This window comes from Melanostigma gelatinosum, assembly GCF_949748355.1.
Source record: "Melanostigma gelatinosum genome assembly, chromosome: 5".
In the NCBI taxonomy this organism is placed as follows: Eukaryota; Metazoa; Chordata; class Actinopteri; order Perciformes; family Zoarcidae; genus Melanostigma; species Melanostigma gelatinosum.
The window spans coordinates 15669139-15695472 of record NC_136638.1 but is presented as its reverse complement, the minus strand read 5'-3'; the positions used below and the strand labels follow the sequence as shown (position 1 = coordinate 15695472).

General features: G+C 43.9%; 4 protein-coding genes across 5 annotated transcripts; 2 read left to right on the top strand and 2 right to left on the bottom strand.

Moving 5' to 3' along the window:
- Nucleotides 1-738: 738 nt before the first annotated feature.
- On the bottom strand, nt 739-5858 carry klb (klotho beta; the record flags this gene model as incomplete). Its single annotated transcript, XM_079268924.1, has 6 exons — nt 739-1154; nt 1572-2503; nt 2706-2962; nt 3062-3330; nt 3418-3931; nt 5094-5858. 6 exons carry the CDS (start codon nt 5856-5858, stop codon nt 739-741), a joined length of 3153 nt encoding a protein of 1050 aa, XP_079125050.1.
- A 1581-nt stretch (nt 5859-7439) lies between these two features.
- tlr1 (toll-like receptor 1) lies at nt 7440-11843 on the top strand (the record flags this gene model as incomplete). The annotated part of the gene is made up of 2 exons (XM_079268415.1): nt 7440-7534; nt 9431-11843. Exon 2 carries the CDS (start codon nt 9438-9440, stop codon nt 11841-11843), a length of 2406 nt encoding a protein of 801 aa, XP_079124541.1. The 5' UTR covers nt 7440-7534; nt 9431-9437.
- A 21-nt stretch (nt 11844-11864) lies between these two features.
- On the bottom strand, nt 11865-18769 carry ints10 (integrator complex subunit 10). 2 transcript variants are annotated; one of them, XM_079268416.1, is made up of 18 exons: nt 18289-18769; nt 18086-18153; nt 17897-18000; nt 17655-17794; nt 17477-17558; nt 17260-17400; nt 16929-17103; nt 16640-16809; nt 16413-16552; nt 16144-16291; nt 15873-15955; nt 15333-15488; nt 14483-14591; nt 14062-14141; nt 13765-13927; nt 13538-13631; nt 13176-13244; nt 11865-12663 (listed from the first exon to the last, which is right to left on the bottom strand). In XM_079268416.1, exons 1-18 carry the CDS (start codon nt 18415-18417, stop codon nt 12507-12509), a joined length of 2208 nt encoding a protein of 735 aa, XP_079124542.1. In that variant the 5' UTR covers nt 18418-18769; the 3' UTR covers nt 11865-12506. The 2 variants fall into 2 exon arrangements, with proteins under 2 accessions (XP_079124542.1, XP_079124543.1); XM_079268417.1 differs by lacking the exon at nt 13176-13244.
- A 268-nt stretch (nt 18770-19037) lies between these two features.
- slc25a51b (solute carrier family 25 member 51b) lies at nt 19038-22972 on the top strand. The gene is made up of 2 exons (XM_079268213.1): nt 19038-19165; nt 20392-22972. The coding sequence occupies exon 2, from the start codon at nt 20463-20465 to the stop codon at nt 21390-21392; it is 930 nt and encodes a 309-aa protein (XP_079124339.1). The 5' UTR covers nt 19038-19165; nt 20392-20462; the 3' UTR covers nt 21393-22972.
- Nucleotides 22973-26334: the final 3362 nt, after the last annotated feature.

Below are 26334 nucleotides of genomic sequence, written 5' to 3'. Positions count from 1 at the left end.
CACGGTCACAAACACTGACGGACTCTTACTAACACATGAGCATACAATGTACGTTTTGGTATTTTCTCCATTTTTTTTAACAAAAGACGGATCCTTGTTTCACACTGCGACGCTAGGGGGCGTCATTGTCCCGTGGAGGTTCACACATTTAGCATGAAGCATCATATCTGGTGTTTGAATAAAGTGGATACCACTTGTGAAATATTTTTTTTTTTTTTGTGCAATCCACAGTTAAATCTGAGCTAAACTTAACTTATATTGTGTAAAATATATTGAAGTCGCATTTTAGTCTGATCTACACAATATAATTGTCCCTGACTGTTCCAATGCTAGAATCATGGCACTGACATATTTCTCCATAATGGAGGTCATAGGTAAGGTAAGCAATTAGGTAAAGTTGTTGTCCTCCCTTATCGTAAACTATAGACCTCACATAATTGTAAGAACACATGCGAGCCAGCCAATCTTTGGCATTCAGTAAATCTGTTGATCTCATGGTCATTTAATTAACAAAATAGCGTTTCCATTTGTTTACCCTCCATCTAAATAACCCCTTATTACAATAAAATGGATGGAGACACATTTTTCTGACAGTAAGTGTTGGTAAACTGATCACACATTTGTTACAAGCACAGATACACACATCATTGGACCAGACACAATAGATCATTGCTCTTCTCTGTCAATGCGCCACACACAGTTTGTCTGCTTTACATTACAGATTCAATGTCTCTACGGTTAGCACTTAACAGGTGGACACGAGCATACGGGGACTCCTTCCCTTCTTCTCCGCCTGTTCACCCGCCTCCCTCTGCCTCTTGTTTGGTTTCTCCTGGTAATGCCGACAAAGATGACAAGTGCTGCCAGCATTACGGCTGTTATTAGGAGGCAACCTGCGAAGACCAACATCGCTTTGTTCTTGAACATCCACACACATACAGAGCAAGGCTCATGCAGCGCACTAAACCTGCATGTCTGCATGGCGTTATCCTCAGGGAAACCTCCATGAGTTATGATTTCTCTGTAGACAGCAATGGAGGCTTTTGCTTTGGCTTGATGGTGGGTTGAGGTGAAGAGGCCAAACTGGGGGGCATGTCGATCTTGCAGTTTCCACACGTAGAAGCCCTGCAGGTTGACTCTATCTAATTGGCGAGCTATGGAGACAAATACAATAAAGGAGAAAAGTAAGATAAGAATCATTCATCCACTCTCCAACTCCTCCTCCCTAAGAAAAATGGATTGCCAATATATACTTTATTTTACTCATAATAATACAACCAAATGTTTAAAATACATGCCAAACAGTTAACACATGTTAGAAGACAACGCGTGCAATACAGGTGAGCTAATAAATAGCAAAGTGTGAACACAACACTGATCAACACTGTTGCTGTACTCTGCCCTCCTCTCTCTTTTTATGATCTTCCTGGTTTCTCATTAAATTCAGGTTTTTATAGTAGGAAGCAATATGGTCATAAAATCTGCATTGCCTGTGGGTCTGCGCCTCTGTCTCAACATCATGACTACTGGAAAATGTTTGATGGAGTTGTAGGATCTGAAATGCATGTCACCTTTTAAGGCCTCCTGCAGATAACTCCTGAGAAAGTGTTGCCTGAGTGTGTCCTCCACAGGAGCCTGATCATCAACCCCACTGGCTGTGACAATGATAGGCAGAGCCCTTCCATATCTCTGGCTCACCCAGTTCAGGATCTTCCGCAGGCCCTCGGGTACAAGAGCCTGCCCCAGGCTTGAGGAGGGCCAGGTGGGATCAGAAAGGATCACACAGCCGTGATCAGGAGGTTGTTTCTGCTGAACATTGCCCTGTGTGTGGCGATATGGAGAGACCAACCGGGTGGTAAAATGGTTCAGAGCGATAAAACCCAATGTCCCTCTGAGCTCCTCCCTCTCCGTCTTAGTAAAGCTAGGAAGAGGGGATCCAGGGAGGCCCATTACTCGAGCTCTCTCCTCCAGGTATGCCTTCATTTCTTCTGGATAGTCCACCTTGCTATGCTTCTCCTCATATCTAGTCCCAAGCAACGGGTCTAAGAACCGACCAAGCTCAAACAAAAGGAATCTCTGTGCTGCTGCCGTATGCGAGTCAAGGAAGGGGTTTGCAGGTTTGGCCCAGTCGGCATGTAATGCAAGTGATACCAGTGCTCTCTGTTGACCCGAGTGTTCCTTCTCATACAGCCTAAAGGCTTTAGCGTGAGCCAGAAGAAGGTTATGAGCTGCCTGAGGCTTCTCTTTCCAAGTGGAATATAGATCTATCAGTCTGTTTGGCTCATTGACGGTGATCCAGTATGGAACCCAGGACCCCAGCTGCTGGTAGCACAGTGCTGCATATTCCTGAAAGGCCTCCACCGTGCTGTAGTTGAGCCAACCACCAGAGGCTTGCAGTGGCCCAGGCAAACCTAGATTTGGAGCTCTGTGTGTGGGGTAGTAGAGAATAACGACAGCCTCCAGGTCCAGCTTCTTGAGCTCGTACAGAACACAGCGGTAGTACCTTTTAAATGTGAAACAAGATTACAGAATCAGCAGTTAATGTGCATCGACAAAAAGAGAGACAGAGTCATATATCATCTTTAAATGTGTTGAAATGGGCTCAAATCTATGGTGTCAATTTTGAATTGAATTGAATTCAAATGAATCAAATTGTGCTGAACTTGGGAAAAACTGTCCATGTTTGTGTGTTTGTGTATTTCTACCTCAGAGCTTCAGTGTTCACATTCGAGAGGTCTCCCTGGGGTAAAATCAGAGACCAGTTTAGAGCAAAGCGGTAGTGAGATGCCCCAGTGGACGCGAACAGGCGAAGATGACCACGAATGGCCAAGTAGTCGGTGCACTGGGCTCGTCTGGTTTGCATCTTCACCCCTGGGACTGGACGCAGCGAACCGTCTCCTGTCAGGTTCCAGCTGTACAAACGGTTGTCAGTAAACTGTGGTGAGAACGGGTAGAAGTGGACCTACAGTAACAAAAAAAGACATAGAATAATATCAGGGTAAATACAGACATTCATTTAGCTTTTTTTTGCTGTATATTCTTAGTTTATCTCTCTTCGTACCTGTAAAGTGGAGTCGGCGATACCCCAGTGAAATTCGCAGGGGAAACGGCCTTTGATCTCTTTGGAAGTTTCGTCACTGCGGAAACCATTGTCAGTGACAACACGCCTGTAGTACTGAGCACTGGTCTTTGGGGTCCTGGTTCGGTTTGGTTGGCTGAAATCGATATAGAAAAGGCCTCGCCTAACAGCGAAGCCATAATTCCACTCAAATCCATCCACCAGTGACCAGGCAGAATAGCCAAACACCTGCACGCCATCAAACTTGATGGCTGTGAAAGAAAACACAGCATTAAAAGTGGAAGAATACAAATTTGCTGACTTAATTGCAATGTCTATTTTTCTTCTTCTTCTCTTACCTTGCAGGACCTGGTTGATAAACCTCTTCATCAGGTAAATGGCCACTGTGTCCTCCTTTCCCACACTGGCCTCAGAAAACCAGCCTCCCTCGGTCACAAGCACCTTCGGGTCCCCATACTCCAGCTTTATCCAGCCCAGTACGCGCCTCAGGTCTGGGGTCACAGTCTGCCCATACTGGACCAGGCCCCGGCCCAGACGGAGGTTGTTGGGCCCGAAGGACAGAGCAAAAAAGTCAGCTGTTTTCTGCACCCAGAGCTTCTCCTCGGGGGAGAATGTGGGCAAGAGGGCCCCGTGCTTCAGTTTTAAAGAGAGTGGGTAGTCCCCATCACCAAAGATGGGGTTGGCAAACCAGCCAAGGGCAGCTTCTATTGACTGCTGGCAAAGCTCAACATTAGCAGCTGTGGCTTGGCCTCTTTGAGGCTCAACCCAGTGGGACCCCAAAACAATGGATACTTTACCCTTCTGAGCTGGACGGAAGTGGGTGTTGTAGGTGTGCCATGCTTTGGCGTGTGCCTGGAAGTCACAGCAGACAGATTATTACGATGCGCTGTGCGGCAGTGTACAACACAATTACAATATTACAATAGACCTTTTTCATGGAAGACATTTTTCATGCTATAGGAGGAGAAATACATTTGTAAATAATAGAATGCGTGATGGCTAAATTACATTTAGCTTCAGTTTGCTGGCTCACCGTCACAGAACAAAGTCATCATTAATATTCTTAGTGTCAGTATTAGTGTGCTTTTCCTGCTTTGATAACTCCAAATGTATGCTGTGAAAAATATCTATCATGCTTTTTATTAAGCACACAGAGAGCGCATATCGCCCCCACAGCTGCACAATCACCTGCATTTGTTATTTCAATGAGAAAAAAACAGAACCTACACTTCTGGAGCCAGATTTGCGTTAAATATATTGTATTCATTTAATATAAGTACTGTAAATACATTCGTATATAAGAAAATCACCTGTCTGCCTTGATTTGGGCTTATTTTACACAACATTTCATTCAAAGCTGTCTATAGTTTACATATTGTGTAACAGATGAATAAGCACCAAACAAATAGCACTGAAGAAATAACTTCCTGAGTGGAAGTTATCGTGTAATCATGAAAACACCTTTTAGGCACCAGAGAATCAGTATTTGCTCATAAATCTGCGTGGTGTTCTATCTGTGCTCGACTAACAAACACGTGAGTGATTATTAATAAGGCATATCTCCATTACTTCCTGTCACACACTGTTACGCTCCAGCAGAGAAGTGCTGATGTGGTGGACCTTGACCGTAATGTCTCTTTAAGTGTTCTGTTGACTGATCACAAACCTGTCACAATGAAATATGATCAACTGGTCATATAGGAGGTAAAATCAAGGCTTGAACCAGTTGTATGTTTCAAAGACATAAATCCAACTATATTGTCTGAATTGATTTCATTCTATTGCAACAAAATATCTGAGCACTGGTGCAGTCTGTGCTTGCCTCACTTTCTGTTGTCTTGTGGATGCAAACACTCATTGACCATCATAAACTGATATAACTGCAGCCGAGGTTCAAAGTTTAAAGATTAGTCAATATGATTAGAGAAATTCTTCATGTGCTGCCGTCTACGACCAAGGCAGAAAAAGCACAATATGAGTGCAGACTATCTTAATTTAGACTTGTTTTACTTACCCTGATCAGGTTGTGGGCCACAATGAGAAAGCCAGCGGGACCCCCTGTTTCTCCAGGAGCGTGCACGCCTGTCCCATAGCCCTGCACAGCCACCAAGTATGGATTATGCATTGTGAGCCAGTACCTAACACGGCTCCCAAACGTGTTGAAACAAAAGGCTGCATACTCCTCAAACAGTCCCACCAGTGTGTCGTTTTTCCAGCCTCCATAGCGCTCCTGCAGGACTTGTGGCAGGTCCCAGTGATGGAGGGTGACAATGGGCTCAATTCTCTTTTCCAGGAGCCTCTCTATGAGACGGCTGTAATGCTCCACAGCAGCTGTATTGGGCCGACCTTTTGCATTCCCATCAGGAAAGAGTCTGGGCCAGGAGAGAGAGAAATAGTATGATCTTACACCTAGATACTCCAGTGCCTCCACATCTTTGTCCCAGCGAGTGTAGCTGTCACTAGCCACATCGGCAGTCTCGGTTGACAATTTATTACTGACAGTGGAGTGGGTGAAATGGTCCCAGATGGATGCGCCTTTCCCCTCCTGATCCCAGGCTCCCTCTGTCTGGAAGGCAGACGTCCCTGAACCCCAAAGGAATCCTGAAGGGAAGGTATCATGAAGGAAAGACTGGTCTTTGGTGATGGGGTCCGGCTTGGGCTGCTGCCAAATCCTCCTGCCGTCTCCCAAAGAGCAGGCCGCCTTGTTCCAACCACACGCCAACAACAGGAGGGAGAGTAAGAGGTACTGTAGAGTGGGAGCAGAAGGGTGGTTCAGCATACTGAAGGAGTCTACCTTGTTTCAGATCCCCACTGGAAGGCAGGAGCTGGTGTCAGTCAGAGCAATTGCTCTGTTCAATATCGTAAATCTTCTTGAGAAAAGAAAAAGACCCATTATGGTGGAGGAGGGAGGAGAGTGATCACACCCGGGAGAAGGTCTGAAGCTCCAAGGTGCTGCACAACCTGGTCAGACTTCCCTATCTCTCCCTCGGTGTACTTGTGCTCCCACTCAGCCCCTCCCTACCACACAATGTCCACACAAAGGTTGACTCATATCCTCACACCATACTTTGAGAAGCTTCCGGTGAATTGTTTTTACCTGTAATTCCAGAAACGCTTCTTCAATTATATCACCAAAGGAAAAAATGAAAAAACAATTGAAAAGAGAGGGCCAACACTTAAAGAGGATATTACTGAGCTATTCCTGAGGACGCAGCTCTAAACATGCTGTTGATTGCTGTAAAAAGGTTCTTGTGTCAATAATTAGCTTGTACTCTGATCTTAGCGCCATAACTAAGAAGTAGTTCACATTGCGGTCCTCGTTTCCAACAAACACTTGCAGATGGTGGTGAAACATAATACGTTTTACATTTGAGTTAAATGGATTTCATTTTCCAATATCAATTCACACGTTCAACTGGGGAAAGTTATTGAAGCACAGGGAAGGACTACGCAACCTAGCGCAGCCTGAAACTGAAAAAAACAAGCTGTTTTTGTTGTTGTCCTATGGCCAGAAGCTGCTTCCCAGATTTGATCAGAACCCTGCCAGGTGAGAACAGTGACACCGGCTCATATCTTCTTATTCAATTTAGCTCCTCTTGCTATATGAGTAACAGTCACTGACCAACGTAAACAGCATTGCTGCTTGACTAAAAACATTGCTGGGAAGTGTATGCTTGTGTGACTGTCCATCTGTCTGTCTGTACACACACTTGCCCTTAATAAAGCCTCACAATCACAATAAAAGAAAAAGGCCCTTCCTCATCCTTCTTCATTAAAGACAGTGTCAAGAGCTGTCTAGAGTAAACAGTGCAGTTGCCCAGGATACCCTCAGCTTCAAGGCATTAGCGGGATAACTTAATGGAGTTGAAATGGTCATTTACCACTCAGACTGACCTCAGTGTGGTCGCTATGATACTGAAGAGAAGATGCCTGATAACACTGAGGGGCTTTTCAAAACAGCCTTACACAGAAGGACATATAACATAAATACACGTGACATAGTAAAGAGAATTGTCAATAGTTTGGTATGTTTGTGACAAAGCCCCTCAACACTAGGTTTGATTCAAAACCAAGGCGGAAGTAAAATAACTTTTAAACACAGTCCAGCATGTAAAGAACAATGTGTTGTACAAATCAGAATCAGAATAGCTGAGAAGATTTAAATAGCACTATAAATACAGTAGTTCCCTTTAGTAGAAAGCTCTTTGCAGTAAATAAGGGAAAAGAGGATGTGCGAGAGAAAGACGTGATTGGTTTGACAGTTGCTTTCATTTCCATTTCTGTTTCCTGTTATTAACTAACATTAGCACAGGTTGTGTCACAAAACCGAGCTAGAGCAACAGAAGAAGCTGACTGCTGATTGTTGTCTTTTGATCGGACTGCTTTTGATTGTTGGTGAACTGTTTTGCACATTTTTGTCACCATTATTAACAAAAGAAAGTCCATCTGGCCTCGGTAAGTACGCTCCTTTTTCTGTCTGTGTACTATTAATGGTAGGATTTAGTTGCAATTTTATTTTACAACCATGCTGTTTAGATTGAGATGCCACTGTGGCCAAAATAGTAGAATAATTAGTCAACACACACACAATGAAGAGTCTGAAAAAGATATATATATATTTTTGTTTTAAACCTTTAGAAACAGGATTGAATCTATCCACTAAACCAGGGATTCCCAAAGTGGGGTGCGCGCACCCCTGGGGGTGCGCGAGCTGCCTCTAGGGGGTGCGCGAGAGGAAAAGTGTAATGGCGGTCTGATGGTGTAATAATATTAAATATTAAAAGAAAATGTAATTTTAATTTAAAAACTGTCAGGTGGGACATCTGAAGCTATCAGTCGTAAAAGAGGAGAGGGACAGAGAGAGAGAGAGGAATCGGAGGCGAGGGGAACGGAGAGGTGCAGCACAGACAAATCGGGAGCACATCGGCCCATCGCGGAGTCAAGGTGAAAAAGAGGAAACGAGAGTGAGCATCAGACTGGGAAAAAAAAGAGGAAATATGATGAAAAGTATCTGTGTCTGGGCTTCACTTGGATTGCCAACGCAGATTCCCCAAAGCCACAGTGCGTGGTGTGCAGTGAGGTTCTGGCTAACAGTCTGAAGCTCTTATTTACGTCGCCACCTGAACACCAAGCATGCCAGTGCAAGTCAAAAGCCCCTTACATTGTTTATATCGAAATTGGAGGAGTTACAAAACAGCCAAAAACAACTGCAGTCTCATTCATGTGTTGGGTCTATAAATGACGCACTACGGGCTTCATATCTCGTTACAGAATAGCGAGAAAGGGGCTACCGCACACAATCGCCGAAGACGTGAGCTTGCCAGCTGCCAGAGAGATGGTGGAATGTATGATTGGGGAGAAAGAAGCAAAAAAGTTGGACATGATCCCGGTGTCCAACAACACTGTGTCGCGCCGCATCGATGCTTTGTCCGAAGACATCCTGGCTACATTAGTCGCTCATTAATTGTAAATGAAATGTGATAATCTGCCTCTGAGCCTGTGCGTGTGTGCTCGCATCCGTATTGCTCTTTAAAAGTGACGCCTTGTGTCACTGAAAGTTATTGAAACTTTGTTGCAGTATTTCAGGGCGTTTTCACACCTTCAGTTCGTTTGCTTTGTTCCGATTCAGGGATTAATATGATACAATGTTGCAGTTGCTCCTTTGTTCGGTTTGTGTTCACACTGCAACATTTAACAGCGGACTAAATCTTGTAAACAAATGCCACGCGCGAGCAAACTGTTCTCTCATTGGTCCGATTCTTATGCGGCTATGAAGGCTTAAAAGGCTCTGTTGCTTCTTTTTTTTTTTTTTTTATTAAGGGGGGGGGGGGGGGGGGGGGGGGATGCGCGAACCCAGTCGGGATGTAGAAGGGGGTGCGCGGCCTAAAAAGTTTGGGAACCGCTGCACTAAACTAATGCATTTGCTCAATTCAGTATTCAAAATCTGACTGGATTAAAAGACAGGACAAATCAGAAAAAAATAAAACAAACTACATCCTACCCTTGTGAAGGTTTAGCATTCGGTATTGTTGAAATGGGTTTTAGAGGTTTACACCGACTATTTTGTCCATTATTATTTGTTTCTGTTATTTTGTCCACCCCATTTATATCTGAGGGTCGGCTAAATAACAGGCACGCCTCCGTGTGTCATGCAATACATTTCACCACAAACTACATCCTTCATAATGAAGTTGAATCACACTTCTCTAAAACGGATTCAATAAAAACTGAGCCTTCCTAAGATTTATTGCAGGACTGTTTTATTAGCCTGCAGCACTTTTAGCCAGGTGTACCTAATAAACTTGCAACTGAGTGCATGTATGAGACCTTTATTTTCTTACTTCTATCCAGACTAACAATGAGGCCAATGATCGCTGCCCTCTGGGCGGCAGCCATGTTGATGGGACTCCAGCAGAGCGCTGCGTCCCCCGACAGCATCGTAGACCGCTCATCCAAAAACCTCTCCTCTGTCCCAAGAGACCTGCCGCAGACGACTGAGCTTTTAGACCTGTCACGCAACCACATACAGCAACTTCACCGGGGAGACTTCAAAAACACACCCCTCCTGAGGTTCCTCAACGTCTCCTGGAATAGTTTGGAGGACATCGATCCAGAGACGTTCCTCGACACGCCACTTCTGGAGGATCTAGACCTGTCACACAACAGACTGAGGAACCTGTCGGGTCAGCGGTACCTGCTCCACACAGAGAACCTTCTGGTGCTGAATTTAGTCTGCAACAACTTTCTCACAATGACACTTGGCAGTGAGTTCAGATCCCTGGTGAAACTGGAGAGATTAGCTCTTGGAGCACAAAACATCAGTAACGGGGATTTCCTGAATATTGCTGGAGTGAAACTGCGTACACTTACCCTTTCCCTGGAGAATGAACAGGGTTATACAGCAGGTAGCCTGCAGGATGTCCAAGCTCAGAGGCTTCAGATAGCCACTAGTTATCAAATATTGAACCATTCTCTGGTTTCTGATGCACTGTCACTCTTTGTTGCCGTGGAGTTGATGGATTTGAAAGGTGGCTACAATGAGCTGAGTAAGCAGCTGAGCGAGAGAGTAGGAATCCTCACGTCTCATCTTTATCTCACCAACATATCAATCGACTGGAAGGACTTGACTCACTTTGTAGGTGTGGTCTGGCGTACATCAGTCGATCATCTGACGGCCTCTGATGTGGTCTTGTACAACCTGCCTCGTAGAGAGAATGAAGGGATCCAGACGTCTAAAATGAAGTCCTTCAGAGCCATAAGGGCGGTGGTAAAGTCTTTCATCTTTTCACAGGAAACTGTTTACAACTTTTTTATCAACATGCCGGTGGAGAGTTTAGCAATTGTTGAGACTTCAATCATACACATGACATGCCCAATGTTTCACAGTCCTATCCTCCAGCTGGACTTCTCCAACTGTGCCCTGTCCGACTCCATCTTCTCCAGAGTGGAAAGTCAAAAAAGTCTTGAATGTAAGAATCTGGACAGTGTGAGGAAATTGATTCTGGTAGGCAACAATTTCAGGAGCCTTCAGATCCTGAGCAAACGGGTGCAATTCATGAAGTCACTGCAGCATCTGGACCTCAGCATCAACTCCCTGGTTTACGATGGTCTCGGAGAATGCGTCTGGCCACTAAGCATCATCAATATGACTCTGTCGTCTAATGGTCTGACAGCTTCCGTTTTTAAATGTCTACCAAAAGGAACAGAGTCACTAGACCTCCAGAACAACCAGGTTTCTGTGATACCATCGTCCATCTTGAAACTGGAAAATCTTTCATCTCTGAATCTAAATGCTAACAGGCTGCGGGACCTCCCAGTATGCAACGGCTTCCCCCTGTTGAATGAGCTTCTGCTCAAGTCAAATTCCCTCCACGCACCATCTATGAACAAGCTGGACAGCTGCCCCAAACTGAAGACCCTGGACGTCAGTTACAACCCCTTCACCTGCACCTGCGCTCTGAGGAGTTTCATAAGTCTTGGCATCAAGTCTGAAAAGAAGGAAAGTCACACAGGAATTGAATTGTTGAACTGGCCATTGGGCTATTACTGCACCTACCCAGAGGCCTTTAGAGACTTCGCCTTGAAAGACATCTCCATCCCAGAGGTCTCCTGTAACATCGGCCTCCTAGCTACCACCATCTTGTGCCCAGCAGTGTTAGTGATTATCGCAGTTGTGATCCTGTGCCATCGTTTGGATGCCCCCTGGTATATGCGCATGATCTGGCAGTGGACCAGAGCCAAACATCGCACCAGAATGCGTCACGTTCGACCTGAAGAACTGGTGGGTGTCAAGTTTCATGCTTTTGTGTCCTACAGCCAGCATGACGCAGACTGGGTGCAGAACTCCCTCCTCCCAAACCTTGAAGACACCGCAGGAGGGCTCCGAATCTGTCACCATGAGCAAAACTTTGTGCCGGGAAAGACGATCGTTGAGAACATCATCGCCTGTGTGGAGAAGAGCCGGCGCTCCGTGTTTGTGCTCTCTGCTCACTTCGTCAAGAGCGAGTGGTGCCATTATGAGCTGTACTTTGCCAGCCACCAACGCCTCGCTTGGGGCACGGACAGCGTTGTGCTGGTACTGCTCGAGCCTCTGCCTCAATACCTGATCCCATCCAAGTACAAGCAGCTGAAGTCCATGATGGGCCAGCACACATACTTGGAGTGGCCTCAGGACAGGGCCAAGCACAGGCTGTTCTGGGCTAACCTCAGGGCTGCACTACAGGCTGACCTGCCCAATGCACCAGTGACCGAACTAGAGGAGTGAGTTCGGAAGGAAGAGAAAGTGTGAAGAGGGTGTGTGAATTATAATGATGTGAAAGTTGGAAAGAGGAAACGCAGTAGGAGTAAAAACGTGGGTGCTCTGGAGCGAAAAATAATGTTCTAGTATTCTCTAAAACACATAAGCATACTTTCTTGAGCTATAGTGTCTAATTTCTAATCGTGTACTATGAGATGAAGATAAACTGACTGCTTGTAAGCTTGTAAGATACAAATCATTTGTCAATTCTTTCAACCATTCAGAGGACATTTAATGGAAACATTTATATGAACTAACATTTCAAGTTTGTAACAAAAACAATAAACTTTACCGAAGAACATCAAATATTCGCTCAATTCTTTTGTCATAACTGACTCCACAAACGTCACAATATGATTGAACCACTTCAAATGTGGTTGTGCAAAACTACACACGTACTATGTTAACTTCATGAGCACTGTATATTCAGAAAACCAGTATCGTTACAAACTCTCTGAAAAGAGAGATCTGCTTTTAAGGTAAGGAGATGTATGATTTTAAAAGTTCGTAGATGGATGATGAAGACAAGAGAGTTACAAATGTGTCATGTGTCCTAAAGTCAGTCCAGCTGCATTAAAACAATGCCTGGAATATCAACTGTGGAAAGGCTCAAAAGTCACAGGCCAGGTGTCAAGGAAGAGACTGGATGATCATGATCTTCTCGTTGATGCAGAAACGGTGAAGCACACTGTACAGGTTCTCTCCACAACGAGACACCTGCCTCTCCATGGCCAGACGGAAATCTTCCTTCACTCCCTTGGTGATCCCACGAGTCACGGTGTGGTGTCTGGAAAACAAAACATAGGATAAAAACGACAATGAACACAAACATACATATCGTCAGAGATGCATTATTGTGACATGATTTGAGACTGAGGCCTATGCAGCAAAGACAAAATCACAGAAACAGCATGTTGTTGTTTTTTCTTACATAAATCAACCGTTCAAGATTACACAACAAAAGTCTCATCATCATGAATAAAACAACACATAAAACATGTCCACAAATGAAATGAGCTCAAGTGTTATGAAAAGGTAAAAACTAAATTGACTGCACAAAAAGACCAACATCATCCTCAAAGAACAACAACAACAACACCAACAACAGTGATGAGCACAGAAAGACGAGCAATGGCTCAAATAAACAAACGCCAACAGGAAATCAAGCTAGTTCTGGATGTAAAATGACCCAAATCAAAACTGGAGGGATGACAAGCCTTGAAGTTGGGAATGAAGGGAAGGTGACTGGTGTGGGGGGGGAGGGGGGGATGGGGCTGTGGGAGGAGGGGCCTGGGGTACCTGTCCATCGTCTGCACCCCTTGTAGCAGAAGGGTATTTAACTCCACCCCCAGGGCGGGACTAGGGTTCCTGAAGGACAGCAACATTCAACAACTCTGTCAGTGAGGGTGCATTTAAGTGTCTTAACTTCTACAGCAATCAATGAAGGAGTGCGATAGAAGCTTTGTTTTTAACCGTACACTCCTTCTCTTTGTAACGTCGCTCCGTCAACAGCATTTTCAGTTCAAAGTACATTTCTACCCACAGGCCGTGTCTACTTAAGATCGTCAATCAACATCACTGTCCTCTTTAAAAACAGCAACAGAACGGGAGTGCGCAGAGTCACGATGCAACTAAAACGTTTGTGAATGGGACGCGCTTACTTGATCAGCATTCCCTGATTGGGCAGGAACTCCAGTTGCATCCTGCCGCCTTCTGGAGTACGCAGGTATGCAAACTCCTCCAACATGTCAATGTCTGACAAGAGTCATGAGCTCATGGAAACCAACATCCAAGATAGGAGACCACACACACACAAGGTAACCACAAAGTCATTTGTCTCTATACATTTTGTCAGGCTTGTGTGAGTTACACAAAACAAAAAGGATACTGGTGACATAGTTGAAGAAATTCTCATACTGAAGACCGCCTTGCTGACAGATCTTCTCCACTGCCTTTAAAAACAGCATCTCGCCCTGTGGCCAGTCGTGCTGCAGGAGCACCACCACGTGACCGAGGGACAGGTCGTCACGGCTGTCTGTGAAGACGCGGAGCTGATCCCACAAAATGAGAAAAAGAGAAAGTGGGTTATACGAGGGTTTAATACCATAATAGTCTGAGAAAAAAAATGGATCGACACAAATAGTGACAAACCGTGCACTTCCACAGGCGTAACTAGTTTAAGTACCTTGAAGCAGGCGAACATCAGCTGGAAACAGAAAGGTAACACAGCTTTGCTGGTGCAGGGAAGCAATCTCAGGTCATTACCTAGATATGACAAAAATACACAACAGTTATACATTTCTGTGTCACGCGATAAATGGTGCGATTTATATGATTTCTGTATCGAGGGACAACGGTAGTTTCAACAAAGTGAGTCGTTTCTCGTTAATATGTACATTTTATCAAAGGTAACCTGTGGTTTCCTTGTATTGATATTGAGTTGCTGGTCATAACAATCTGTCAACATACAGACGCACGCAAAACATTTTTGGGACATATTTGCAAAAAATATGAAACCATTTTGTGCGACAAAAGATGTATATTATATGTCAATTTTACATAAATAGTTAAAAGCTGTTCACAGGTCGGAAGCAGGAAGTGTTTACCTTTCCTTATTTTGGTCTTGACCCTGCTCTGATCCTCTGGAGTCTTAGTTGGGTCCAGGCTCGGGGACATCAGACCCCCGACTACATCAAGCAGCTTCTCACAGGCCATCTGATTAACACACACAGTACAACACGTGCATCACACGGCTGAACAGGGCAAGGCTATTACACCAAATGTTGGAAAAAAATTCAATAAAACATATTGTCTACATTGTGTCACTTGTACTCTAAATCTTGTTATGTGTTATAGATATCTTTTTACTGGGCCAAAACCTGCTCTGAAAATTGTTGGTATAGAAAATTCAGGTATGCATGTCAAATTATACTCAATAATAAAGCTTTGCATGTGACAAGTGTAGAGGCTTTGGGGAAAAATAAACACATATCAGTTAGTCAGAGTGGTTGAATTAATAAGTATATATGTACGTCTGAACATAATCTCTGAAATTTGAGCTCTGCTGCAGTTGTGTGCTTCTAAAATCAAATTAACTTTGACGCCACCTGCAGGCTAGACGGGGTTATCGATTCATTCTTGGAGCATGGCCCACAGAGCAGTATGTTTTCTATGATAACACCAAGCAAAACAACCTCCTCCGTACATTACAGTGCAATAGAGACATCAGTATAAAACAAGATTAGAACAGCATCTACAGTAGTGGCATTACATAACAGAGACTGTTATCCATTTGAAAAGGAATAGTAAAATAATTACTGCTCAATACAACAGTACAACATAATATATTTGGGTCAGGCGTGTATTCACAATATGGGAAAAGGACCACACGATGGACTAATGCAACAACAACATGAGTGTTGTTGTTGTGGTGCGTGTGTGTGTGTGTGTGTGTACCCTGTACTCTCCCAGTGCGTAGTGGCAGGACGCCTGCTGTATGAGGGCCCTGTGGTGCTCCAGACTGGCCTGACCTGAGGGGCTCTGCTGTCCAGGCTGAGGCTGCTGCACTGCAGCCATCTGGTACAGGCTCGAGAGGGCCTTACGGTACTGTCCCTGGAGACACACACACACACAAACAACTAATGAGGCACATGGGAAGAGATTCATTTTAACGTTTATAAATATCTCAGTTAGAAAAACTATATATTGCCATTAACTCCATTCGATTTTCCTCAATTCAATCCACTTGTTGTCAATAGTCGATCCAAAACCTCTATTTGCCCCATTCATTAAATATTGTATAAATTAATATATGTATTGCTACATCTTGTTTGTGCTGCTCCTCCAATTACTACATTTCCTCCTAGATCAATGACGTTGAATTAAATCCAGTACTAAGTGATTAAATACTTTACAAAAAATTAAATGACAATAGAAAGGGCAGCAGGTGTCTTGTCACAAACAAATAAAAAATAAATCATCAGAGGTGTTGCTTGCCTGGTATATGATCGTGTCTGTGAGGAATATTCTGAACCACAACCAGCTGTCCGTCTTCCAAGAGGCACAGATCTTCTTAAACTCTGTTAAAATATTACAAAAATAAAGTATTAAGATGCTTTTTCCTTAAGTTGTTATAGAGAAAGCTTTTATAAGCCATTAAAATACATCTGCAGCTGTTGTAGTTTTCAATCTATGATATAGTGTTGGAGTGACTGGACCCCGTCTGAGTAGGAAAACAAGAACAGGTATGAACAGAAGAGGTGTTTACCGGTTTCCAGGCCATCATGGGAGTGAAGAAGGTCCCAGCTTTCCCTTGCTGTGCGAAAGCTCTCCAGAGTCTCTGACCAGCTGGGCATCTCAGTCTTGTTCACCAAAATGTGTCGACCTTTTCCCAACCCTTCCTCATCATCTGAGCTCTACAACGACACGGATACAACGGAAACACACCACAGTCACCTTCTTAAGAACACATAAAGCACAACCGTGCACAGTTTTTTCTGGCTAGAAACATCAAAATGATTTCTTATCTTTACTCACCATTGTCTTCTCTCTCCCATCTGCCAGTTTGCGTTTCTTATATGCATGTTTCACTGCTCCCCTGTCCACGTCCACATCATTATACACAAAGCTCAAATCCTCTACAAGGATCCACGGCCCGGAGCTCAACGCATTCACACCTGCCAGACATAAACCCACCGTTTGATCTTTTGACCTTTTAATGAAAAGAACTAGAGTTACACGAACAAGCAAAGACGGAGGCTAACCCTGGAACAGTGCAGGCTGCACAGCTGAGACGTAGATGAAGGCGCTGTGGAAGAGGACAAGCACGGCACAAATGACCACTTGACTGCAGCAGCGAGACCGCGTGTCTCCTTCCAGACCAGGCAGGTAGCGACACAGCTCCTTCACTCTCTGCAGCATGTCCACATAACTCCTAGAGCATAAGGCACACAGAAAAAAAAGAAACATGGAGTACAATTCAACAGCACCTCAATTCAACAGCCTCAAAATGACCAACGTTAGATCTGAATGACATGCAGACGGATGCACCACCTCTGTCCCATGTCTCCCTGCCACTCGCAGCGCACTCCAACCACAGCGAGGATATCCAACAGCCTCTCCCAAGGTTCCGCAACCACTGACGATTTTTCAGACAGACCGTCAATCACATAGCGCTGGGAGCCACGGGACACAGTGGGCGACTTCAGAGAGCCACCTTCTTGAGAGCCTGAAACAAAGAACAAGAGGAGCAGAAGGAAATGTCAGACAGGCAATGAACAGAAACAATATGGAGATAGACCCCACTATAGGACAAGAAACCTTGAGGTATAAAGCGTCACACTGAGTTAGCACTAAGAGCAACATGAACACAGTGCTGCTTTACCCTGTGTCTGTACATCAGGAGAGGGTCCACGGGTAACATAGCCGATGTAGAATTCAGCTGCTTTCAGCATGTACTTCTGCATCAGGCTGGCCGGCAAGCGCATGTCCATGTTGTTTATGACCAAGGGGAGGACATCACACACTGTAATAATAAGAAATAATTAGTCTGAAAGTCATTGCATATGAAAAGCAAGCTTTAATGAGAGTGTTTCACTCACCAAAAAGTTTTCTGAAGCAGTTGACAGGCGTCTCCACATTCTCTGATGCCTCCGCCTCCAACAGTTTTTCTCCTAGATTGACCTAAACATACAGCAGAAAGTTAGCAGGGACTGTTTATAGTTCCATGTAGTCGACGTTCAAATGTCAACACACAAGGGCTATGATATTATTACTTACTCCGTGTTGAACCACAGACTCAGGAAAGCGCTTCAGAAGAAGGAGCAGCATCTCGGCCTTCTCCAAAGTGTTGAAACATTGCTCTGTGGCTTTCAGTAGCATCTCACACTGCACACGGCCAGGCAGTGTCTCAAAAAGCCCTGGGGGAGACAAACACACACACACACACATAAAGATAGACACTCTTTAAGATTTCAAAACCAACACTTCATTGTCACACTCCTGAGATAAGCTCCTCTCACCTCGTAGAAACTGTGCATGTTTGTCCTGAGAGTCACTGCGGAGTGCAGCTGTGATGACACTGATCTCTCGCCAAACAATGGGCTGATCTGGAAAGTTAATGAACCTAAAGAATAGACAAACAGTTAGCATCCGTTCGGTCAGAGTCAGTAACACTTGTACCACAGATTAGATCCTACACTGTAACTCACATGTCGTACAGCAGTCTCCCTGCGGAAGCTGTCCTCTCTGCATTGCGTTCAATGATGTACATTTCATACTGTGAAAATATGTCAACAATGCACTCATAACAGAGGAGCCACACACTTCAAACACGTGATGATGCTCGACTGACTGACACAAAAATGCATGTGCTATTATGCTATTATCAGCTGATACAAATGCGTAATGTTACCTGTATGTTGAAATCTGCAGGGTAAAGTGTTCTGGCAGTTATGAGCCAGGCTTTGGCCGCACAGGGGTCATCAGACACCAGCTCCCGGGCTGTCTTCACCAAAAACTCGCAATCTTTTTGCGCTGACATTTCTCATGAATCTCGGTTTCGGCGGCGAAGGCGACAAAAATGAACCCACATGCAGTTCAGAAAACAGTTTAACGCATATAGTTGTCTCACGAGGACATGTGCTTTAATAGTTAACGTTAGCCAGAGTTAGCGTTAAGCTAAAGATAGCTGTTCTGTGCAAAATGTAAGAATACAGCTAGCAACAAATAGCTGACTATCACCTGACATCTCTGGTGCAATTGTTCAACAGACCAGGTTCTGTTATTCAATTACCTCGTATACATTTACAAAACAGTGAATATTGACAAAAAAAGAACGACAAAAAAACTGTTTTGAAATCACCAGTCAAAGCTAAACCTCTATTTACCGACACCCGTCTTTAACGTGACGACTATGACGTCACATCACAGTCGTAAAAATGTCGCTACATCCTGCTTTACGACGACGCGGAAAAAACGTCCGTTTTATGGTTTTATGGTTTTAATCAAAATATTTCGTGCGTCACAACCAACACAGATAATATCCACTATTGTACAATACAATTAGCTAATAGAGCAAAGATGAAATAATCTCTAAAAAAAGTCCGCTGTAGACCCATCCATATGCTCTCAGATCTGCAGTAGTGCGCATGCGCTTCAGATGCGTTTTGCTGCGGTCACCTGCTGCTGCTGCGACAGACACGACCTACAACTGTGCCCCAATTACCTTGCAAAAAACTACAGCACTCAAACCTGTCCGGGGACAGGACAGCGTCTGGCGTAAACGGAAGGTAAAGACTGATTAATGAGCCGATCTGTTGCCTGTCGCTGTCAACGAAGTATACAACCAGTCAACAACATCTCTGTTTATGCTAGCTAGACACTTAGCGTGCTAGGCTTACATGTAGTTACTGTGTAACAAACAGCCGTTATATCCGAGCCTGTTCTCTCTGTACAATAAACATCTGATCGACTGTTTCTACCACAGCCGACGAGGCACAGTCTCTAGCTAAATTGAGCTAACGTTAGCTAAGTTGGTTCAACAGCCTAGCAGTTGGGTGTCTAGCTATTGCGCAAAGCTAGCCCGTCGCTTACTTGTTGTTGTTTTTAGCTAGTAAGTAATGTAATGTTCTTGTAATTACAGTAAGTAATGTCATGTTCTTGTTGTAATGGGCCCGTTAAGTGATGTTAGGCCTATTGTGTTCGTCTGACAAGGGAGCATGCTAGGAAAAGCATGACACGACAAACCAGTTAACGTTAACAGGAAGCATTACACAGAGGGCGTGTCTCGCGGAAGATTGAGTTGTGGAAAAAGTATCGGATGATTAACGTTACATAAGTGTTGCATTTCGTCATCTGCTCAAATCTGTTGATACAGTTAAAGTATCAATATGTAGTTAAAGTATCAATATCATAATTTTAATAAAATGCAGTACAGTTCAGTAGTTTCCTGTGAAACGTCATGGAGGTAACGTTAGTTGTGTAAAGTCTTCCAACATGGAGCTAAAGTTACACCTCAAAACTAAAATGCTTGAATGAATGAACTGTACTTTAAACCCGGGGAACTTCTGAATTACATAACTCTCAGAGGTCAGTTACAGTAGCCATGTGGCAGCGTGGTTTGTCATACAGACCTGAAACTGTGTGTGGTATTTCTGGAGTCATATTTTGGTTGACTTGCTGTGCCCTCTAACGTCCTTGTCTCCTTGGTCTATATTTAGACAACTTGCTTTATGTGTTTCAGGTATTTAGAGGATATTGCTTTCATTTGAGCAGATTTTCTGTTACTATTGTTTGTGGTAGGCTGTGCCACCAGCTTCTAATTCAAAAAGAGGAAAAACTAGATTCAATATTTTATGATAAAGTTTAATATGTTGCATCAAATTAACAGACCTGGTGCCTTCTCATGCGCCGTGACTAAGCTGACCTTTTCCAGTCTGTCAAGTTTTGTATCAACCCTTAAGAAGATATTGAGGACTGATTGGCATGTCTGATATGTCCTCTCTCTCTTTCACAGACTATATCATTTACAACAGGGCGGTGCTGATGTGATGCTGGAGGAACAGGCTGCGGGGCACTGAGCCTCCCATGGCTGTTAGCACCATGGACTCTGAGTCAGCCCGGACACCTCAGCCTGGCCTGGTTAAAGGAGGCCGCTCCCTGCTGCTTGCTGGATCTCTGAGTTCCATGCTAGGCACTCGAGGGAAGCACTACGTCTGCGGCTCCATTGCGGCGTTTACCAACATCGTGGTGACTTTCCCCATCCAGAAGGTGCTGTTCCGCCAGCAGCTGCACGGCGTGTTGGCCACTGAGGCGGTGCGGCAGCTCCAGAGGGATGGACTGAGGAATCTCTACCGGGGCCTGCTGCCCCCGCTGCTCCAGAAGAGCACTACGGTGGCCATCATGTTTGGCCTGTACGAGGACTTCTCAAGGGTCTTACTTGACTGTGCCGCTGGCAGCGGTGTGCCGGAGCTGGTCACTCGGAGCTTTGCCGCGGCGTTGGCAGGAACAGCGGAGGCTATCCTGATGCCGTTTGAGCGTGTGCAGACGCTCCTACAAGACCATCGGCACCACGGGCGCTTCAACAACACAGTCCACACCTTCCGAACACTTCTGACTGAGTACGGTGTCAAAGAGTGCTACCGCGGCCTGGTGCCCATAATTCTCCGTAATGGCCCGAGCAATGTGCTCTTCTTCGGGCTACGCGGGCCCATTAAGGAGCAGCTCCCAGAAGTCACTAGCCGGTCCGGTCACGTGATTAATGATTTTGTGTGTGGGGGTGTGCTGGGGGCAGCCCTCGGCATCATGTTCTACCCATTAAATGTGGTTAAGTCCCGGGCTCAGTCTCAGGTCGGCGGAGCCTTCCAGCCTTGCAGGGAGGTGCTGCTAACAGTGTGGAGAGAAAGGGGCGGCAGTGTGGCCATGCTCTTCAGAGGGGCCCACCTCAACTACCACCGCTCACTCATCTCCTGGGGAATCATCAATGCCACCTATGAACTGCTGCTGAAGCTCATGTAAGAGGGGGGTTAGAGATAACACAATAGAGATCTAGAGAGGAAGAGAAAGTATTTCAAGGGAAAAGCCTGCTTGGAGTGATGGAGCCGGTTTGTTGAGGAGAAAGGAAATCGTAAAGTAAAGCCGTTGTACATGATGAAATTGCACTTCTGACAGGGGCCAACAGTCAGTTTAAGATAACCCACATGCCATGACTATTTACTGTTCAAATATTATAAACGAGACGCACGCTTTAGCCTATACACATTTGCCAGGGTCCAATTGAAATGCCCTTGTTTGCTCTCTGTACAAAATAGTTTTGGAGGAAACTGAACTCCAGTGCTTTTTTTTCCACACAGTTTCAAGCAAAGGTTACTTGACTGGATTAAATGTGTCTTCGTTCGTGCCGTGTGCTGTGGTGTTTTGCATACAACATCCGTCTGTTTGTTTGACCAAGAGCATTTCCTCTTTGAGGCTGTATTCTGCCACTTAACTGAAACTCTTGTCTTTTGTACTTTTGACTATTTCAATTCTCAAGGAGAGCGTACTGAGTTGAGTGTTGGCCAGTTTGTTTCTCATCATACTCCATCACCACCAATTCGGCCTGTATTTTTGTGAGATCAGAAGGCGAATACTTAAAAAACATTGTTGAAATGAGACCTGATGATTGGTGATGACCTTGATGGTCGAGCTGACACATGCAGGCTATTTGAACACGTGGTTCATCTTTGCCAGTTGGAGCTGAAATGTTTTGTCCAGCACTATTTGTCATGGTTTGTTTTATGAAATGCTTCTGGCATGTATTGTTTTTTTGTATTTTTTGAGAAGTGCCCATTGATGTCACTAAAACACATTTATTGGAAAAGAGAAAATAAATGTTTAATGTTGACTTCAGTTGCAACAAATGAACCCATAAAAAACATTTGGTCTTTGTTTAAGATTATTTGTGAGAATACCGTTGCCATTTAAGAAAAAAATAATTTTGATATTGTTTATTTTTGGTCTCTTCATTCATTTTGCTGTACAACTAAGTGCTTCTCAATGTTTGTTTACTTGTCATGAACTTTAATGTCACTTGGTTTATGTATTTCTCCCTCTACTCACACTTTATCATTCCTCCTCTCATGCTTGTGCTCCTCTCTGTCTGTAACATCTGTTGACATAATGGGCTCAGATTTCAAGCTTGAGTAGATACTGTCACCACGCAGCAGCTCTCGCTGGGTCCGACAGCCCGAAGAGGAAAGGCATGCTGCCTGGACACTGAGAGAGAGAGAGACTGAATAGTAATGGTGCTGAGAGAAGACCGGGGCAGAGGGTAATGTTCAGTGGCACAAAAAGCTCAAGCAACCATGTAAATGTATCACTTGGCCTATTTCTCCAATTCTTTTCATTTTGATTGTCCAACGCGTGTCGTTTCCTGAGCATCGTTTTAAGATCTTCCAGGGTTTCCTTTTTCAAAGTAAGAATCAAATTAGGATTTGAAATTGGGACACCTCGCTTACATTAATCAATGCTGTTTATAATTTCCCGAATCACGAAGAAAATGTCAAATGAATAATTGCAAACAAATGAAATGTTTCAAAATCAATCGATTAAACATATTGACTGTGAATAAGTCTGTTATGTGGGTGTCTAAGGGGATAAATGTGTGAACTGTCTCAAAGAAGAAGTGTCATTCACCAAAAATAGATGACATTGTCTTCTGCTTATGTAATAGGGGCACTCGTACATTATGGAACTGTGTCTTATACTTTATGGGCGCCGGTGGCTCAGTGGTAGAGCGGGTCGTCCTTCAACCAGAGGATCCCCCAATGTGTTGGTTAAAGACACTTAACCTTGATTAAATTTAATATGATGGTAGCCCCTGCCATCAGTGTATGAATGGATGAATGTAGTGTGAAAGCGCTTTGAGTGGTCGTAGGACCAAAGAGCATTAATTATAAGTCCATTTAAGCACCGTAATCATCACATCATCACTGTTACAAAGATGTATTACGGACATAACACTGGCTCACAATGAGGGATGGAGCAAACACTCAAGTAGACGGTGTAGTTTAACATCACTATCTGCTGTTTCTGTTACACGTTCGATCATGAAAGTGTCTCACAGCAGCCCCACACTCTTAGGCAAGGCAAGTTTATTTGTATAGCACATTTCAACAACAAGGTAATTCAAAGTGCTTCACATAAAACCATTAAAAGCATCAAAACATAAGGCAAAAGAAAAGGAAATTTAAAAACAATTAAACAAACAGTGTAAGAAATAAAATTCAGTAGTAAAATGCAGGAAATTGATTAATATATTAATTGAATGTGCTTCAATTAAAGGCAGCAGCAAACAGAAAGGTCTTCAATCTTGATTTAAATGAGCTGAGGGTCTCAGCAGACCTGCAGCTTTCTGGGACTTTGTTCCAGATATGTGGAGCAGAAAAACTGAACGCTGCTTCTCCATCTTTAGTTCTGACTCTGGGAACAGAAAGTAGACCGGTCCCAGACGACCTGAGGGGTCGGGATGGTTCATAAGGTAGCAGCAGATCAGAGATGTATTTTGGCCCTAAACCATTCAGTGCTTTGTAAACCAACAGCAGGATTTTAAAGTCAATTCTTTGTTGGACAGGAAGCCAGTGCAAAGACCTCAGAACTGGAGTGATGTGATCCACCCTCCTGGTCTTAGTGAGGACTCGAGCTGCAGCGTTCTGAATCAGCTGCAGCTTTCTGACAGATTTTTTACAGAGACCTGTAAACACACCGTTACAGTAGTCCAGTCTGCTGAAGATAAATGCGTGGACAAGTTTTTCCAAATCCTGTTGAGACATAAGTCCTCTAATCCTTGATATATTCTTCAGGTGATAATAGGCTGATTTTGTAATTGTCTTGATATGGCTGTTCAGGTTGAGGTCTGAATCCTGAACTACACCTAGATTTCTGGCTTGGTTTGTGGGTTTTAACATCAGTGACTGAAGCTGAGCGGTGATTTTCAATTGTTCGTCCTTGGTACCAAAAACAATTACTTCTGTTTTATCTTTGTTTAATTGAATAAAATTCTGGCACATCCAGTTGTTGATTTGTTCAATGCAGTTACCCAGCCCTTGTATGGGATTATAGTCCCCTGGTGACATAGTTATGTAGATTTGTGTGTCGTCTGCATAATTATGATAACACACTTTGTTGTTTTCCATAATCTGAGCTAGTGGAAGCATGTAGATGTTGAACAGAAGAGGCCCCAGTATTGAACCTTGGGGAACACCACATGTCATTTTACTCAGCTCTGATGTGTAATCAGCTACAGACACAAAGTATTCTCTGTCCTTCAAGTAGGATTCAAACCAATTAAGTGCTGTGCCAGAGAGTCCCACCCAGATTTTTAGTCTTTCTAGGAGTATGGCATGGTCGACCGTGTCGAATGCAGCACTGAGAGCTAGTAACACTAAGACTGAACTTCTGCCATTGTCTATGTTTAAGTGGATGTCGTTGGAAACCTTAACAAGAGCAGTTTCAGTGCTGTGGTGCTGTCGAAAGCCTGACTGGAAAACATCAAAGCAGTTATTTACGGTCAAGAAGTTGGTCAGCTGTTGGAAAACCACCTTTTCAATTATTTTACTTAAAAATGGGAGGTGTGATATTGGCCTATAATTTTTCATCTTTGCGGAGTCTAAACTAACCTTCTTTAGGAGTGGTTTAATAACTGCAGTTTTTAGGGCTTGTGGGAAGACACCTGAGAGAAGGGATGTGTTTACAATTTGTAAAAGATCAGTGGTCATGCAGTTTGAAATATTTTTGAAAAAGTGTGTTGGTAGAATATCCAAGCAGCAGGAGGATGACTTCAGATGTCGTATAATGTCTTCTAGGCTTCTACGGTGGATTGAATGAAATTGTGTCATGATATTTGAATGGATGTTATTCAGAGATCGGGACAACACATATCCTGTGGTTGGTGTGGAGGCACTGACTGCTTGTCTAATTTTCTGAATTTTGTCAGAAAAAAGGAGGCAAATTGATTGCATGCCCAAGTGGATTGGAGTTCAGCAGCTACCGACACTGGAGGGTTTGTTAGCCTGTCGACGGTAGCAAATAAGGCGCGTGTATTGTTCTTGTTTTTGGTTATGATGTCAGAGAAGAATGACTGCCTTGCATTTCTAAGTTCCAAATTATAATTGCGAAGTCTCTCTTTATAGATGTAACAGTGAACCTGGAGATTAGTTTTTCGCCACCTGCGCTCAGCTTTCCGACACTCTCGTTTCTCTATTTTGACCAGCGTAGCATTTCTCCAAGGAGATCTTTGCTTACCCGAGACAACCTTCACTTTAGTGGGTGCAATGGCATCAATAATATTTTTTACTTTTAAATTGAAGCCATCTACAAGCTCATTGACTGAGAGGCAAGAGAGGGCTGGTGTGGAGGAGAACTTCTGAATAAATAGTTCACTGGTGTTTTCAGAGATGTAACGCTTTGTCACAACCTTGGTTTGGACATTTGTGTGCAAGGAGATTGCACTCTCAAAGAAAACACATAAATGATCAGAGAGTGCAACATCAGTCACAGCAACCTTGGAAATGTTTCCACCTTTGGTGATGATTAGGTCCAGAGTGTACCCCCTGTTGTGGGTGGGTCCTGTCACATGCTGAGTCAGATCATAGTTCTCAAGGACACCAGATAGTTCTATAGACTCTCTGGCCTGGAATTATCAACATGGATATTAAAATCACAAACAATAACAACACAGTCAAAATCAATACAGATTACAGACAGCAGTTCAGTAAACTCATCAAAGAAGGTCGCACACTATTTAGGCGGTCTGTAAATGTTTAGGAATAAAGCTTGATTAGAATTCAGAGCCACATATTCAAAAGAACTAAAATGACCAAAGGACATCTGCTTGCATTGAAGAGAATCATTAAATAAAACAGCAACTCCACCTCCTTTCTGCGCTCTTGTTTCACTCATGAAACTGAAGTTGTGAGGTGTT